The sequence below is a fragment of the Myotis yumanensis genome, unplaced genomic scaffold (genome assembly GCF_028538775.1).
Source record: "Myotis yumanensis isolate MYYU_CA2020_CCGP unplaced genomic scaffold, mMyoYum1.0.hap1 SCAF_5, whole genome shotgun sequence".
NCBI classification, from domain to species: Eukaryota; Metazoa; Chordata; class Mammalia; order Chiroptera; family Vespertilionidae; genus Myotis; species Myotis yumanensis.
Window position 1 is genome coordinate 47,142,602 of NW_027223756.1, and position 16,390 is coordinate 47,158,991.

General features: G+C 41.0%; 2 protein-coding genes across 3 annotated transcripts in view; one reads left to right on the forward strand and one right to left on the reverse strand.

Annotated features, from left to right (window-relative positions):
• Positions 1-662: 662 nt before the first annotated feature.
• LOC139011712 (tripartite motif-containing protein 75-like) lies at positions 663-2,069 on the forward strand. The gene has a single exon (XM_070417207.1). It carries the CDS (start codon positions 663-665, stop codon positions 2,067-2,069), a length of 1,407 nt encoding a protein of 468 aa, XP_070273308.1.
• A 3,021-nt stretch (positions 2,070-5,090) lies between these two features.
• The window catches only part of SLC7A11 (solute carrier family 7 member 11), a 133,805-nt gene continuing 122,505 nt past the window's right edge, over positions 5,091-16,390 (reverse strand). Inside the window, exons 12-13 of one of the 2 annotated variants that reach the window (XR_011471542.1) lie at positions 6,708-7,248; positions 5,091-5,105 (exon numbers count right to left, since the gene is read on the reverse strand). Coding sequence is in view for 1 of the 2 variants with exons in the window: in XM_070415183.1 (XP_070271284.1) it covers positions 7,184-7,248 (65 nt within the window). In the remaining variant the exon portion in view is untranslated. Of the gene's footprint in view, positions 5,106-6,706; positions 7,249-16,390 lie in introns of those variants that run through there. The other variant, XM_070415183.1, reaches the window with a different exon arrangement.

A 16,390-nucleotide genomic window follows, 5' to 3' on the forward strand; every position in this document is an offset into this window, starting at 1 on the left:
TCCTTGCTGCTTGACACAGTTGCTGCAAGGAAGAAACTTCTGCACAGCTTATGTTTCAAGGGACCTGGTGTATATGGCATACTGTTCTTAATATGTTTGCTCACCTTCTTGGCACTATGTGTTCTAACCAAGGTCACCTCTCTGAGAAAGGTTGTTTCCCCAGGTAGGGATTTTTCCCTGAAGTTAGGGAGGGAATAAAACCCCTTAACTAAATGCCAGGTGGGTAGTTAATCACTTTAACTACGAACAATCACCCTTAAGCTACATAATCTTTACTCCCTGGAATGGAGATAAGAAACACCCTAACCTTTGGAATAGAAATTGACAGGATTAAAATCAACTGGTATAAATACAGATGTAACAAGACAATAAAAGACAGAACTTGGTGGAGAACCTAGACAGAACTTGGCTGGAGATCCTGGCTAGACTGCTGATCAACTAAACGCTGTCTCCGTGTCATTCCTTCTTCGCCAACTCCATCCACACCTTTGGGAACCCCTGGACCTGCTGGAGTTGGACCCCAACATCTGAGCTACCAAGGACAGTAGTCCTCCAGCTACATTGATTGGCTGCAGGTGGGCAGTGGAGCTCCTTTAGGCACCTACCTCTGTAGCTAAGGACCTCACAGGACACCAGGGGCTGACATTAACTGACAAAGAGAAATGGCAGGTGAAGGAGCTGTGGCAAAACTCCAGACAGAAATCAACTGTCCCATCTGCCTGGATATCCTGAGAGACCCTGTCACCATCGAATGTGGGCACAACTTCTGTCGTTCCTGCATCGAGAGGTCTTGGGCTGACGTGCAGGACAGGTTCCCTTGCCCTGTGTGCCGTCACCCATGCAAAGAGAGGCACCTGTGGAGCAACACCCAGATGGGAATGATGGTTGACATGGCCAAGCACCTCCAGATCATAGTGGCCAAGGTGAAGCAGCAGGAAGAGAGGTGCTTGTGTGAGAAGCACAACCAGGCCCTGACCCTCTTCTGTGAGGAGGACCTAAAGTTGTTGTGTCCCCTGTGCACTCAGCCCCCTGACCACCAGGGCCACCATGTGAGGCCCGTGGAGGAGGCTGCCTCTCATCACAGGCAAAAGCTCAGAAGTTACATTGAGCCCCTGAAGGAGCAGCTGGCAGACCTTCAGAAACTATTAGCCACTCAAGACAGGCAACGATCAGAACTGAGAGAAAAGGTGGAAAAGCAGAGAGCGAAGTTAGCCTCTGAATATGGGAGTGTGATAGCATCCATAGAGTGTGAGCAAGCGGCAGTTCACTCAAGGCTAGCTGCACAAGAGAAGCACATTCTACGGAATCTCACTGCAAACAAAGCTGCATTTTCAGACCACATTTCCAAACTTAGAGTTCTACGAAAGGAGATGGCAGAGACGAGTGTTTTGTCAGATGTGAAATTGCTGATGAACATCAAGGGTGTCCTCCCCCGTTGTGATAACCTAGAACCTCCAGATGTCTATTGCTTGAAGTATAAGAGAGAAGAATTCAGTCTTCCTCCACAGTGTTCGGCCCTGTTGCAAATCATGAAGACTTTTAGAGAAGAAGTTACTCTGGATCCCGGAACTGCACATGCTAATCTGCTTGTGTCTGAGGATAAAAAGTCTGTGACATTTGTGAGGAAAAGGCAAGGAGTTCATCGGAATCCAAAGGGATTTGCAGACGACGCAGTTGTCCTGGGTTCTGAAGGGTTTGACTGTGGCCGACATTACTGGGAGGTCCAGGTGGATGACAAGCCTGAGTGGGCCGTGGGGGTCTGTAAAGACTCCCTTTCCAAGGAGAGAAAGCAGCCCCTGCTCAGACAGGAGGACAGATGTTGGACGATTCAGCTGAAGGATGGTGACTATGTGGCACAAGGGCCTGTTCCTGTCACCCTTGTGCTGCAGGAAATGCCCAGTGGGATTGGCATCTACCTGGACTATGAGATGGGTCACGTTTCCTTTTACAGTTTGAATAACATGTCTCACATCCATTCCTTCAGGGATACATTTTCTGAGGTGCTAAAGCCTTATTTCTATATTGGATGTGATCCCAAACCTCTTACCATCCGTGCTTTAAGAGATTAGGAAGGATGAACTGTTACTTTGGTTCATTTTCTTCCTGTGACTTCTAGGCAGTAGGTAGAATTTTTTAAATTATAATTTTATTGTTTTTCCCTGAAGTTAGGGAGGGAACAAAACCCCTTAACTAAATGCCAGGTGGGTAATTAATCACTTTAACTACGAATAATCGCCCTTAAGCTACATAATCTTTACTCCCTGGAATGGAGATAAGAAACGCCCTAACCTTTGGAATAGAAATTGACAGGATTAAAATCAACTGGTATAAATACAGATGTAACAAGACAATAAAAGACAGAACTTGGCTGGAGATCCTGGCTAGGCTGCTGATCAACTGAACACTGTCTCCGTGTCATTCCTTCTTTGCTGACTCTGTCCACACCTTTGGGGACCCCTGGACCTGCTGGGGTTGGACCCCAGCAGAAAATAATCATCAACACAACATCTGCATGCTTTGGATGATGTGTTTAATTTTTGTGATTCACCTATAGATGCAATATTACTTTGGATTTTAGCACTTGGGAGGGAGGGAGAACTTCAGAAGCTTTAACAGCCCTATTCATGGTAGAGGGAGCAAGGGGGGATTTTGCCAATTGCTTAAGAGAATGATTCCAGTTATGTACTCAGAAAAATAACCACAAGACTGGACCACCTAGAGGCAGACTCAGATCAAAATTCAATTTATGACCTGAAGTACAATTTGCTGTTCTGAGAACACCAACAGTGGTATCTGAGCTTCTGGGAATGAGGTACCTCAGAATCAGTGTTTTACAATATCCCAAAACTCCAGTTATTTCCCTTTCCCCATGTAGTTTTGCCATGTGGAATTTTACACCTCCTTTGTATTCTATTCACATATAGATAATACCTGGCATGAAACGTCTGTGTAGCCAGATTCTAGGATAGGTTTGAATCAGCAGGACCTGAAACGCAAACAGTCTATTTTTGTCACAAAGCCAAAACACTTTGGAAACTAAAAATGTTTACGTGAATGTCGACCCCTAAAAGCACGTTATCCTTAGAATGTAATGTGCTTTCCTTATTGCTTGCTACATCACTGGAATGCTTTATCCAAAACAAACAAACAACAAAATAACCCCATTGCCCAGCCATTCTAAAGAAACCCAGAACAAAGGGTAGGCTAACCAGATGAAGGGCTATATATCTGCAATACACAATAAATGACCACTTATTTTTTGGCAAAGGCTTGGAAGGAGATATATTCCACACACAATCCATTGCACAATCCAGCATCAAGGAATTCTTGATTACAGAACTAACATATGATAATTATATGAGAATGAGCGACTCCCTGTAATGGTGTCAGACCCATGCTTCCCAGTTGTGCAGTGTTTTCCATAACACAAATGAAGAAGGACTAATGTGCTATCACCTATCTCAGTTAAGCGACCCGATGATCAGCCAATCATTACCAAAGATTCCTGCAATTCAGAACATGCTGACTGATGAGTGTGCCCCCTGCTGATTACAGTAACACCAATTATTTTTGCCTCTTGCCTTTCAATGCTACCACTTGGCCTCTGCTGCTCTACATTAAAAGTTTCCTCCTCATTTTAATCAGGCAAACCATTTCCACTGGAGCATCTGCCTCTAACATCTTCAGCCCACAAAGAACAATAGCACAGTCTTTTCAAAACTGCTACCTTTCCCCTCACTAATACATTTCTTAGGAACACGCTAATGACCTAAGTGTCCTGGGAGGTAAATTAGATGAAAATGATTTGTATATGATAATACCACCCAGAGTACTTGCTACACTTCTCTGTGTTATTTAAAGGATTTTTGGAATCTCAATGTCACTATTTAGAATATAGTCAAGCCAAGAATCAGATCCACTCCAGCCAGCTCAGAATGGTACAGTTTTCACTTTGAAAAATTATCCAAGGTCAGTCATTACTTTACTTATCTAAGGTCAGTCATTCTTATTAGTCATCGTTCTTACATATAGTCCCAAGCTTTGTCATCATAAAATAAAAGGAAAAACTTCCCCACCCAACTTTTACAATGCAATTGATTCTCTTAGGACAGGCCGGCTTCTGACTAGTGGTTAGAAATCAGGAGACAGTGGTAGGTTTGTGGGCTCCAAATGGTGAATTGCTCTCCCTTGCAAAATTAGTCCCTGAGAAAAAGGAATAGTCTCTAAGCAAGAAGAGACCACCCCAAACAAGGAAGGAAATACATCTGAAATCCCAACACAGCGATGTGCTAGCAAGTGTTTAACAATTCACTCTTTTTTTAAAAGATATGTTTATTGATTTTTAGAAAGAGAGGGAAGAGAGGGAGAAACATCAATGTGAGAGTGAAACATTGATTGGTTGCCTCCTGCACATCCCCCACCAGGGATCAAGCCTACAACCTGGTTATGTGCCCTGACCAGGAATCCAATGTTGACTTTAAGAGACCAACATGACATCACTGAACACAGAGTTGGGAAGAAATAAGTGCAGGTGGCTCTCATAAGGCATCAAGAGCCAGCACACCACTGCAGGGAGGGGGGATGGAGAGAAGAGGGGTGTGAGGTTGGAGGTCAGGGGGTTGCAAGTCTTTACAACCCACTCACATGCTCCATTTCTGGTGCTTAGGGTCCTACATTTTTCTGATCAGTACTCTCACTTTCACATAAAAAGAACAGCAAGACTTTAAAGTTAATTGATATTATAATTCAGCAACCATATCAAACCCTGAGTTTCATTTCAAGTACATGAAAGTTGAAAGAAGCTGAGAGAATTAAGAGACTCTTTAAGCATTGTTAGCGTTCCCGAGGTCCAGCCTGTGTCACAATCAAGAATTAGAGAAGAAAAACTTATCACTTGCCTTTTTCAGCTATTCGATGCTCTCAAAACATCCCAGTATCCCTATCGTCTTTTATTTTATCTGGTAATGACACTGGCCACTTGGTTCCCCGAAGCCTTACCTTGAATAGGCATTTCATTCCAAGGAAGCCTTTCATTCCAGAGATCAGAGGCTGCTTTTAATTAGCTCTCTCACCACAGCTTGTGACGGGCTGCCTGAGTCAGGTCCCTGAAGACAAATGGGATTTCATTGTTTTAAGCCCCACTCTGAAAATCAGCCCACATCCTCACGCCTAGCCCTGCTTTCTCAGACTCAATTACATTAAACCCAATCCCAAGTACCATTTTCTGTATCCATGCAGTCTTTAACTCAAAGGAACATAAACCAAATGTATTTTAATTAAGGGATAAAAGACACATATGGCCAGAATATTGGTTAGCTCACAGAATTATGTGAAACTTGGAAAATCAGACTTGGAAAGTAGGAAGGAACCAAAAGCAATTAGTCAACCGATAACAGTGCAGAGAAAACATCTAGTTTGGGACACCCAGGATGCATTAGCTACCATCACCGCTGTCCCCTGTGAATAATTTCTCCTCTGTGCCCAGGTAGGACAGCTGGCTGCTAAGGCCCATGCCTGGCCTTGCCGCCTGGTGTAGAAAGATGGAACATCTGACCTCTTCATCCTTGCACGTGAACCCCTGCCTCCTGCTAATGTGGAAACCTGAGGATTGACTGCTAGTAGAAAGAGTGCTCAGATGCTGAATAGTCTGTAACTCTGACCATTGTACTCACTAAGTAGGAATGGTGCACTCTCAGAGCTCAGTTTCAAAGAACGGGGAAGCAGGAAATGAGATGGAAATAAAGAGAAGAGGAAATGGCCCTAGCTGGTTTGACTCAGTGGATAAAGTGTAGGACTGCGGACTGAAGGATCATGTGTTCAATTCCGGTCAAGGGCATATGCATCCGTTGTGGCCTATTCAGGAGGCAACCAATCGATGTTTCTTTCTCTCTGTCTCTCCCTCTCTATTCCCTCTAAAAATCAATGTAAATATGTCCTTGGGTGAGGATTAACAAAAGAGGTGGGGGGGGGGGGCGCCGGGAAGAGACAGAAGAGGAAATGAGGAGGAAAGGTGGCAGGAATTTTTGAAGGAATAGCAGAGAGCAGTTCGATGGGCACAGCACTTTTGGAAGTGATGCTGTTGCTTTTCCTTTTTAAGGGGTAAATACAAGTACGTCAGAGGATGCATTGAAGGGGAGGGGCTGGATATTTCAGTAATTGATGAAATAATGGAAAAATGTACTGGATAGGGTAACATTAACAACACACGTGTTTGCGTTAACGTTGTAAAGGAGGCAGGTCACTTTCTCCCTAAAATCGGAGGAAAGGGGAGAATGAATGAAGGCAGTGAATTGGGAGCTGGAGGGGGCAGGTGGCAGTTGTTTATTAAAGGAGTTCTCTCAGACAGCCTTGTTCTTTTCACATGACTTGGAGATAAAGGCCGTGTTTAATGTTGAAGGCATGAGGCAGGGTCAGGGCCCTGGGATGAGTGGGAAAGCTTTAGAAAAGCTACCATGAAAAGTCACAGCGAACTAGGTGTGACGAGAGGATCGGTTGGTGGAACTGAGGACCACTTCCTATCCGAGTGCCTAAAAAGCTGCTCCATCGTAGTCACTGAAGTTGGGCTGATAGATCTTTCCTTTAGGAAAAAAAAAGTATATACTAAACCCAGCTTCGCCAGCCCTAGTAACAGCCTTCAGTGTGATTATACAAACAGCAGATGCAGAAGATTTTAGCCACACACCCCCACACACAAAACTCACAAATACCTAGTTATAGGAAGCAGAACAAAATACTGCGAGAGGATGAGATGATGGTGACAGATGGTAAACAAGGACCCCATTTCAGCGTCTGGGAAGCTTCATCTTTGGCTTTGCGGTGTCTTTCATGGCTATGTAAAGGAACTGGAATTTAACCGCCCATTAAGAGTACAGACCAGGCCTTAGATGCATCTTAATCTTCTGAGGTTTGTTCCTTTTCCACAGAATGTTCCAGATGCATTCTGTAATGACACTCTATCAAGCCACTAAGATCGACTGCCAAAGTCCAATCTGCAACAGGAATCTTGCGAGAAGAAAGGGATGTTTCATCGGCGGCAGGCATTCATCCTAGCCCACACCTCGCCTGCTTCTGATCTTCCACTGTTAAAAACGTAGCACGCCGGAGCAAGATTGTGCTATATTTCATGAGTGTTCTGGGCCGCCACCAAGGGACAGTTCCATCTGTTATTTGCTCTCGGCTTTGCTTACTGATAAAACAGGAAGGACAGCTTGCTGATGGGCTCCGGGAAGCAAACGGCTCCTCTCTTTCCTGCAATTAATGTTCATAAATTATTTCTACAGTAGACAGTATGGACGGTACCATGATTTCAAAATTAGTTTCAATAAATTAAGGGCCTGCATTCATTACCAAAGGAGATCGATTTGCAAGGCAACTTGGGGAGTTTAGCATCGCCAGCTACCTTTTGTGACAACTGCTGTCATTAACTCTGTGGCTTATCAGATCTTAAGATCATATGTTCAGTTGCTGAAATTTCATTTTATGGATAGTATACGAAAGAGTTTTAGTAGTTCACAGCAAACAGGATTCGGGGTACTTCAAAACTTCTGAGACTAGGTTAATAGCCCTTTGGCCATAGGAAAGGGAAATGGATGATGACAGCAAAATGCAAAAATCACTAAGTGATTTCTTTTTCCCCAAAAATTATTCTGTTGTTGCAATCATGCAACATTCATCGGATAAAGAAATCAGTGTATTTTCTGGCCTCTGCACTATTTTAAAAGGGATTTCCAAGAACCTAGAATATGAATTGCTTTTTCTCAATTTCTTTTATCTCAAGTTGTTATGTTTTCTTTATTTCATTGGTTCAATATCTATGACCAATTTGGCTATGCTTCCTTTATAAATGAAATATTTCCCATGATCTATAATAGTATGTCTTCTAGGAAATAGTGACTAGGACATTTATAGCAGGCTTGATACTTTCAAAGTTTTAGACTAGGGATTTTAACTTTCCTAGCAACACCTATCAGTTCAAAGTACAAACAACAACAACGACGAAATGGAATCATGATTTCTTAAGACTACAGCAGTGATTCCCAAAGTGGGCGCTACCGCCCCCCGGTGGGTGCTGCAGCGATCCAGGGGGGCGGTGATGGCCACAGGTGCGTTTGTTTTAACTTTTTTTGTATTACCTTTCTATTCTGAGTTCAATAAATAGTTTCATAATTTCAAACTTCAATGTTTCTAATTTACACCTTTCTTTACTATATTTTACGAAAAAGGTAGAAACATTAATACATATATCTTTCTGTTTAATTGCTATTAAAATTTAAAAAAAATTAATTTCCAGGGGGCGCTGAGTAATATTTTTTCTGGAAAGGGGGCGGTAGGCCAAATAAGTTTGGGAACCACTGGACTATAGGTTGGGAAGAAGCCTTGGAGCAAGGCAAGCGTTGTTAAAAGGCCCGGGAAAGCCCAGGGAGGCTGCCTTCTCTTCATCCTGTGTGAGACCAGTTGAGAACCAGGTCTCCTTCAAGGAGCGGGGATCAAGGTGAGGTAGGTGCTGGAGTCCAATCCCAGCGGGTCCAGGGGTCCCCAAAGGTGTGGACGGAGTCGGCGAAGAAGGAATGACACGAAGACAGCCTTCAGTTGATCAGCAGCCTAGTCAGGACCTATAGCCAGGATCTCCAGCCAAAGTTCTGGTGGGAGTTCTGGTTAGGAACTGATGAGGATCTGATGTTTATTGTCTTGTTACATCTGTATTTATACCAGCCGATTTTAATCCTGTCAATTTCTATTCCAAAGGTTAGGGCGTTTCTTATCTCCATTCCAGGGAGTAAAGATTATGTAGCTTAACTACCCGCCTGGCACTTAATTAAGGGGTTGTATCCCCTCCCTAACCTCAGGGAAAGATCCCCACCTGGGGAAACAACCTTTCTCGGAGAGGTGACCTTGGTTAAAACACATGGCGCTAAAGGGAGCAAACATATTAAGAATAGTATGCTATATATGCCAGGTCCATTGAAACATATGCTGTGCAGATGTTTCTTTCCTGCAGCGACTGTGTCAAGCAGCAAGGATGGACCGGCTTCCGGCAGGTAGGAATACAAGATTGCTGGTTAAATGAAATAACACAGTACAGATTAATAATAGAAAAAGGAAAGAAAGAATTACTGGACCATGAAGAAAGAAAAAGGTCTGAATCACCCCCATACCATTAACAGGATATATTTAGGAGAAGCAACTTTATAAAAATACAGACCAGTGACATGGCACACTCTGTAATCATTTCATTTCATGTTATTGTTTATTTTTTTAGTTTTGTCATATCCTATCTAATGGCTCAAATTCTGCTGCTTCCCTAATATATAAAAGTAAATATTGTCTACTCAGAATACTTGATGCCTCCTTATTTTATTGAAAAATCTGTACATTGGAGAATTAAACAGAAATAAAACTCATTAAATATTAAGTAAAATACAGATTCATGGTCCTTCAATGTTTGCATCCTAATGTACTAAATATACTATGTGAGTGGCCATGAACCAACTCACTAATTCTCTCCTATTTTACTATTAATTTGGTTACATGAGGCTACACCGTACCACTGGATAAACATTTAGGAAGAAAAGTTGCCTACCTAGCTGAAATGTCACAAACTAGTTAATCTATTTTGGCCCTCAATTGCCACTTTGAGCCAGCTCAATACTAGTGCAAAATCTGCAGCCAATTTGGAACCGAGATACTCACTCCTGGCAAAGTCATTTACAATCCAAAGAACGGTCACATTTCTCCATTAGGAAGGCAAGAGTCTGAAGATCAAAACTTTTTAAATTAGAATCTCCATCCTAAACAAACTCTCTCATTTCTTATCATTATGAATACAATTACTCTTTCTTTACAAAATTATTTTTTTGTTAATCCTCACCCAAGGGTATTTTTTCCCATTGATTTTGTTTGTTTGCTTGTTTGTTTTAGAGAGAGTGGAAGGGAGGGGAAGAGCAAAGCACCCATGTGAGACACATCAATTGGTTGCCTCCCACATGAGCCCCGACTGGATGAATCAAACCTGCAACCTAGGTATGTGCCCTTTACTGGGAATCGAACCTGTGACCCTTCAGTGTCTGGGCTGACGCTCTAACTACTGAACAACACCTACTAGGGCATTCCTTAAAAATTCTCTTAAAATATTGGCTGGTGATGCCTGGCCAGTGTGGCTCAGTGGTTGAGAGTCGACCTATGAACCAGGAGGTTATGGTTCAATTCCCGGTCAAGGACACATGCCCTGCCCGGGTTGTGGGCTCGATCTCCAGTGGCGGGGTGGGGGTTGCGGGAGGCAGCCATTCAATGATTCTCTCTCCTCATTGATGTTTCTATCTCTATCTCCCTCTCCCTTTCTCTCTGAAATCAATAAAAATATATTTTTAAAAATATTGGCTAATGGAGTACAGTGGCATAGCATTTTTTTAAGGAAAAAATATAACAAATACTAACAATATGCAGTAAAATGTAAGACCACAATTCCTGTCTTACAAACATTTACAACATAAAATGATAATACTTAGTATAATAATCCCCCTCCAAAGGTATAGGTATTATTGTTATCACTGTATTGCTGCCATTATTGTCTTTATTAAAACCTCTTACCTTGGAAGGGATGATGGTGAATGTGAGTAAAAAAGTCTGTAGGTTAAATGCATATATTATGTGTCTATTGTGCACTCGATTAACATAAAAATAGTTAACATTCCTAGAGAGTTTACTGTGATCCAAACACTATGCTTAGAGGTTGTATAATCCTTGCTTCAGGCTTGTAAAGGAGGCATTGCCAACCCTGTTTTAAAAATAAGCAGATTGAGTTCAGAGAGGTGAATAACATGCTCTTGGTTGCATCTCTAAGAAGTGATGTGGACAAAATTTAAACCCAGGCTTAACTAACTCTAACGTTTGCATTCTTATGGACTATTTCTGAGCGTTTACATTTGATGCATTCTAGCCATGGAAGTTTTAGTAGGAAAAAAATCTCCGTCTCTAGGAGCTGAAAAGTATGAACTGTTACATATGACAATATCTGTCAGCTAAAGGAACATAATTTAAACCTGAGACTAAAGTCCATGTCCTAGTTCTCATTTCAAAAATGATTAAATATATTCTTTCCCTGCTGGACTATCACCAGAGTGGCATATGATATGCCTGGAATCTACCATATAGTCCCAAATGGCCAGAGGGCAAAAGCTACTTTCATGCCATTCATTTCTAAGCGAAAGCTGAAAGGCCAAAAAATCACAGGTGTAATTCGCTCTGGTGAGATTTTTCAGTTCAATTTCATTCTCCCTTGAGGTTCAAACAAACTTCAGATAATCATCTTGAACTTGGTGATGAACCAAACTCAGATTCAGGCTATAGCTTCTAAGAGGGCCAGCCCTTTCATTTAAAATAAGGCAGAGCTTAAAGTGACAAGCCAAATGGGGTCAGATGTTCAATACTTGGCAAAACCCCAGCTGTCGCACTGAAACAATGCTGACAACATGGCAGGCTTTAAAACACATTCCCCCGGGAGGCGATTGATGTTATTCTCACTTTCCCTTGTGTTGTCTGTCCAGCCTCGCTGCTTTCTGGAGCATGTGCCAATCACGGACAGCACATACTAGGAACGGCAAGGACCGCACAACATGCTACGCTTATTCCAGCATCAGGAGCTGGTCCGTGTATATAGGGGGGCTTCCTGGGCTCCCCGACACAAGATGAAGCATGCTGCTCACACACCTTCCCAAGCAATCAGAAGGCAGCCAAAGCCACCACAGACCTCACTCTCCAGAGCTTAACCCTTTCCAGTCAATGTCATTGAATAAAGTGGGAGCCTAACACCATGGAAGCTTCCTCTAGACCAGTGGTTCTCAACCTGTGGGTCGCGACCCATTTGGCGGTCGAACGAACCTTTCACAGGGGTTGCCTAAGACCATCCTGCATATCAGATATTTACATTACAATTCATAACAGTAGCAACATTACAGTTATGAAGTAGCAACGAAAATAACTTCATGGTTGGGTCACAACATAAGGAACTGTATTTAAAGGGCCAGAAGGTTGAGAACCACTGCTCTAGACAATCCATTTCAGCCACTGCTCTGAGAACGTAGATTAAGTTCAATCAGGCAGCATTCATCCAACTTTCTGATAAACAAGAAGCTAGCTTCCCAACATTGAGATAAACACCATGTAAGTGTTAGAAATATGGATCCATTAACTGTTTGTGTAGTGCCAGGTCTCTGTAGTAAACTAACTTGGACTGCTTCAAGTATATCCTAAAGGTTTAGCCCAAATCATGCTAACAGTTAAGCTTTGAGTTTCATGAGCTTTCAGGTGTATGTACCATAATCAAGTATAGATAGAAAGCTAGCCACACTGTGAGGAAAATTAACTTTTGATGCATTTTTCTTCTCTTCAGAACTAATTGATTATTCTGAAGACATAAAAAAAATTAGAGAATAATGCCAATAAATAGATTTGATTGAAGGTGAGATTGCTTTGAGTGGCTCACATTGTTTTTGCCTTTAGGGTCTAACTAACAAATAATTGCCAATCCATGTATGTTTCAGTTATAAGATTCTGAAGTTGGTACATACATAACTCAATAAGGTTATTGGGGTGGCCTAAACCACCAGGATACCAGGTAGATGGCATTATTACAATGAAAAGTTTAAAAGCTATAAAATGATCAAGGGAAACATTGACAAAAGATATCTTGGAATAACCCATCCATAGGCCATTTATCTTGTTAGTCCTCTCAGAATGTTAAAACCATGGACAATTAAAAGGTTAGATCTTGGCCCTGGATGGGTGGTTCAGTTGGTTGGAGCATCATCCTGTGCACTGAAAGGGTGCGGGTTTGATTCTCTGTCAGGGCACATACCTAGGTTGCAGGTTTGATCTCCAGTTGAGGTGCTTATGGGATGCAACTGATCAATGTTTCTCTGTCTTTCTCGCCTTCCTTTCTCTCTAAAATCAATAAAAACATGTCCTCAGATGAGGATTTTAAAAAAAAGCTAGACCTTGAAAGGGTCATAAGATGCTCTGATTTGGTTATTTATGAATGGGCTACATTGCCTCCTTTGGAGGCTACCTCTAGGGTGCTAAGGAGAGAGAGCACCCGGCAGCCCACATCGGCTTTACGCAGAGCAGCTCCCATCATTCTTCTACCTGTTGGTCTTGTTAAGAAGGCATGCTCTTGGAAAAATAAAATGGTGCTGCTCATGGGAAAATTAAAAACCATGCATCTTGTCCATACTACTCAGCTTATGAGTAAAGTGAACTTGAGAGAGGTGAAATGATTAGGCCAATGCCACCTACCTCGTGAATGACCAGCCGGTCAGAACTGCAGCGCCCCTTCCTACTCCCTGATCCCAGAGCACGTCGGGTCCTTTCAGAAGACCACAGTTTTGCTCATGTTGTTGTTTCTTCTGTTTACAGTATCCAACCCCCCTCCCTTTTCTCCTGAGATGTCAGACCCATTTTTCCAGTATAAATCCATGAAGTATTTTTGGAACCCCAGTTACTTTTACTCATTCAACCACACAGCTGAGCACTTACCCAACGTCTGAAGGAAAACACAGGGAGGACCTGGCTTAGGCATGAGGGAAACCCTAAGCTAGGGTGAGAATTTCACTTCCTTTCAGGATCATCATGATTGGGTCATCATCGTCATCTTCATCATCATTCCTTACATTTAAATTACAGCCTATAATGGCTTGTTAACATGCATGTTACTTCATATGACGACCAGTTAATATGTACTGTTAAGCATCTTAATAAACTGAGTGCTGGGATAATCAAGACTCTCTTTGCACTTTAACATAAATGCCTTGTCACCGTCCAAATTGCTTGGCACATGCAAGTTCTCTCACAAAACACATTTTTAAATTGTTGAAGTCATCTCTCACTCCTCCTGTTACTTTTTTATTAAGCAGCTGTTTAACAAAGGGACATGGTTATAGAAAACAATCTGCAGATTACAGATTAACAAAACTAGAACCACAGAGTCCCAATGGCAAAAAGATAAGAGCTGAAACTGGAACAACTTCAGATGAACTGCAGGGTGCGATAGCCCTGAATGACTTCCTGCAACTCTTGATGTTAACGACCAGGGCCTCCTTCCTGAACCTTCCATTCCCTTTGTTTTATAAGTCCGGCTCTCTTCTAAGCTCCTGGAAACTTCCTTCTAAGTGCCATTTTATAGCTTTGCTGACCCTCCACATATTTTCATACTTTTGGGTACCTGCTCCTGACATTCTTTTCTTTCTTCCTTCTCATCTTCCAAGATTCACCTCAAATCCCACTTCCTTCCTAAAGTCTTTCCTACCATCCAGGCTGGAATTTATGTGTTCCTTCCTCTTTCCTTTTTTAAAAATATATTTTGTTTTTAAACAGGTTATACATTCCCATGGTTCAGAACCCCAAAATACAATTAGGCATGCAGTGAGGTATTCCGCTATTGTTTTCTGTCACCTAATATCCCTTTCCATCAGTTGATTTTTGTGTTTCCAAAGATATTTATACATAAATAAGCTAAGACAAGCATAATTTTTCTCTGGTTTTACACAAGTGATAGCATATTATAGGGTAGGTTCTGCACATTGCCTTTTTCACTTAAAAATGTGTTTTGGAGAGAGGTACTTTCACATTAATACATATAGCATCATTCTCTTATGGCTATAGAGTATTTATTATAGGATTACAAAATAGTGTATTTAATCAGTTCCCTATTGATGAACTTGCAGTTGGTTTTAACTTTTGTCATTCTGAGCAATGATTCAATTAATAACCTTGTAATATGTCACTTTGCGAATATGTACTATTATACCTACAGAATAAATTGGGGAATTGTTCTATCAAAGAGTATAAGATTTTCATCAACATTTTCCATTGTCCTACACATATGTGTTGTAGCAATTTATGCTTTCTCAAGCAATATGTGAAGTGCTTATTTGTCACACATTCTTGACAACACAGCATTATCAAACTTAGGTCTTTGTCAATCTCAATAGGTAAGAGATGTTATTTCAGTGTAATATAAATTTGTACTTCTTTTATTATAATTATGATTTAATATCTTTTTATAGTTTTAAGGGTTATGTGTATCTCCTTAATGATTTATTTGTTTATATCGTTTCCATATTTTTCTATTGGGTAATCATATTCATTGATAGATGCTCTTTACATTTTAGTGAAATTAGATATTTTTTCTATTAATATGAGCTGCAATTTTTTCTAATTTGTGCTATTTGGTTTTGATTGCTTATAGTAACCCTAATTTTCTAGCTGCCTATTAACTATTAATTTATTATTGACCTCATGTCATGTTTCTATATTTGCTATTATAAAGAAATAAACATTGTTCATATTAGACTTTGAGGATCTCAAGAGCAGATATTATTTCTTATTCAACTTTCAATGTCTTTTGTACATTAGCACAATGCTAGGCACTTAAATGTCCCCAATAAATTTTCTGTGAATGAATCATTTGGGTTTGTTTGTATTTTTTCTTTTGAGCTTAAATTGATGTTAAATTAGTATGGTACTAGCTGCATACAACAGCATTTACAGCACTGCTTTGTTGTGGCTCTACTTCTTTTCCTATTCAATTGACACTTAACTGAACAATAACAAGCAGAAATTATTCATCTGATCGGTTTTTATTTGAGGTACAATTCAAAATACGTTGTGTGTATGTGCAATGTGTAAAGGGTGGAAGTGGATGAAGCAAGCTCACATAACCATTTAAGAGCCTAAGTTTCTTTTCAATCTGGAAAATAAATTAAGTGCCAGAATAAAACCTCCTTGAACCTACTGAAGATTTGGGGCCAAGAGCCCTAGTCCCTCAAAAAATCTATTAAAAAATGATAGCTTTGAAGTAAATCAATATAAAGTCAAGAAAATAAGACACCTGCCCTTCAATGAATCCAACATCAATCAGTACTATATCTGTTTATTCTTTATTTTCCTCCTTGCATATCCTAGATGCAAATTTCAGGCTATCTTTTTTTATGAAAAAAAAAGTGAAAATTTAATTTTCTAGTGTCAGCCACCTATTCTCATGCGTTTGTTTCTCAAGTGTTTCTGTAGTGGAGTGAAAGCACTGTGACTCCTCAGGCGGACTGTAAAACAAAGGTTTTATATACTTGCAGAAGGGGCAGAAGGAAGGTGTGGGATTCCACACACATGTTCATCCATAATGTTCCCCTTGGTTCAGGATGCCCCTCACTTTGTTTGGTTTTAAGGTCTCCGTGCTGGAATGCACTTGGATTAGAGCAATTTACCCTGACTCACTTTCCCTTTTTCATTCTTTCTTTTCTTTCCTTTTTTTTTTTTTTTTTTTTTTTTTTGCCACTGATGATTGCACAAAAAACAAACGGTTTTCCTAGAGTGTTTAACAGCACTCCAATGTGCCAGG

What these genes read in the sequence shown, in the direction of transcription:
- LOC139011712 (XM_070417207.1), top strand. Translation starts at nt 663, where the DNA reads ATGGCAGGTGAAGGAGCTGTGGCAAAACTCCAGACAGAAATCAACTGT.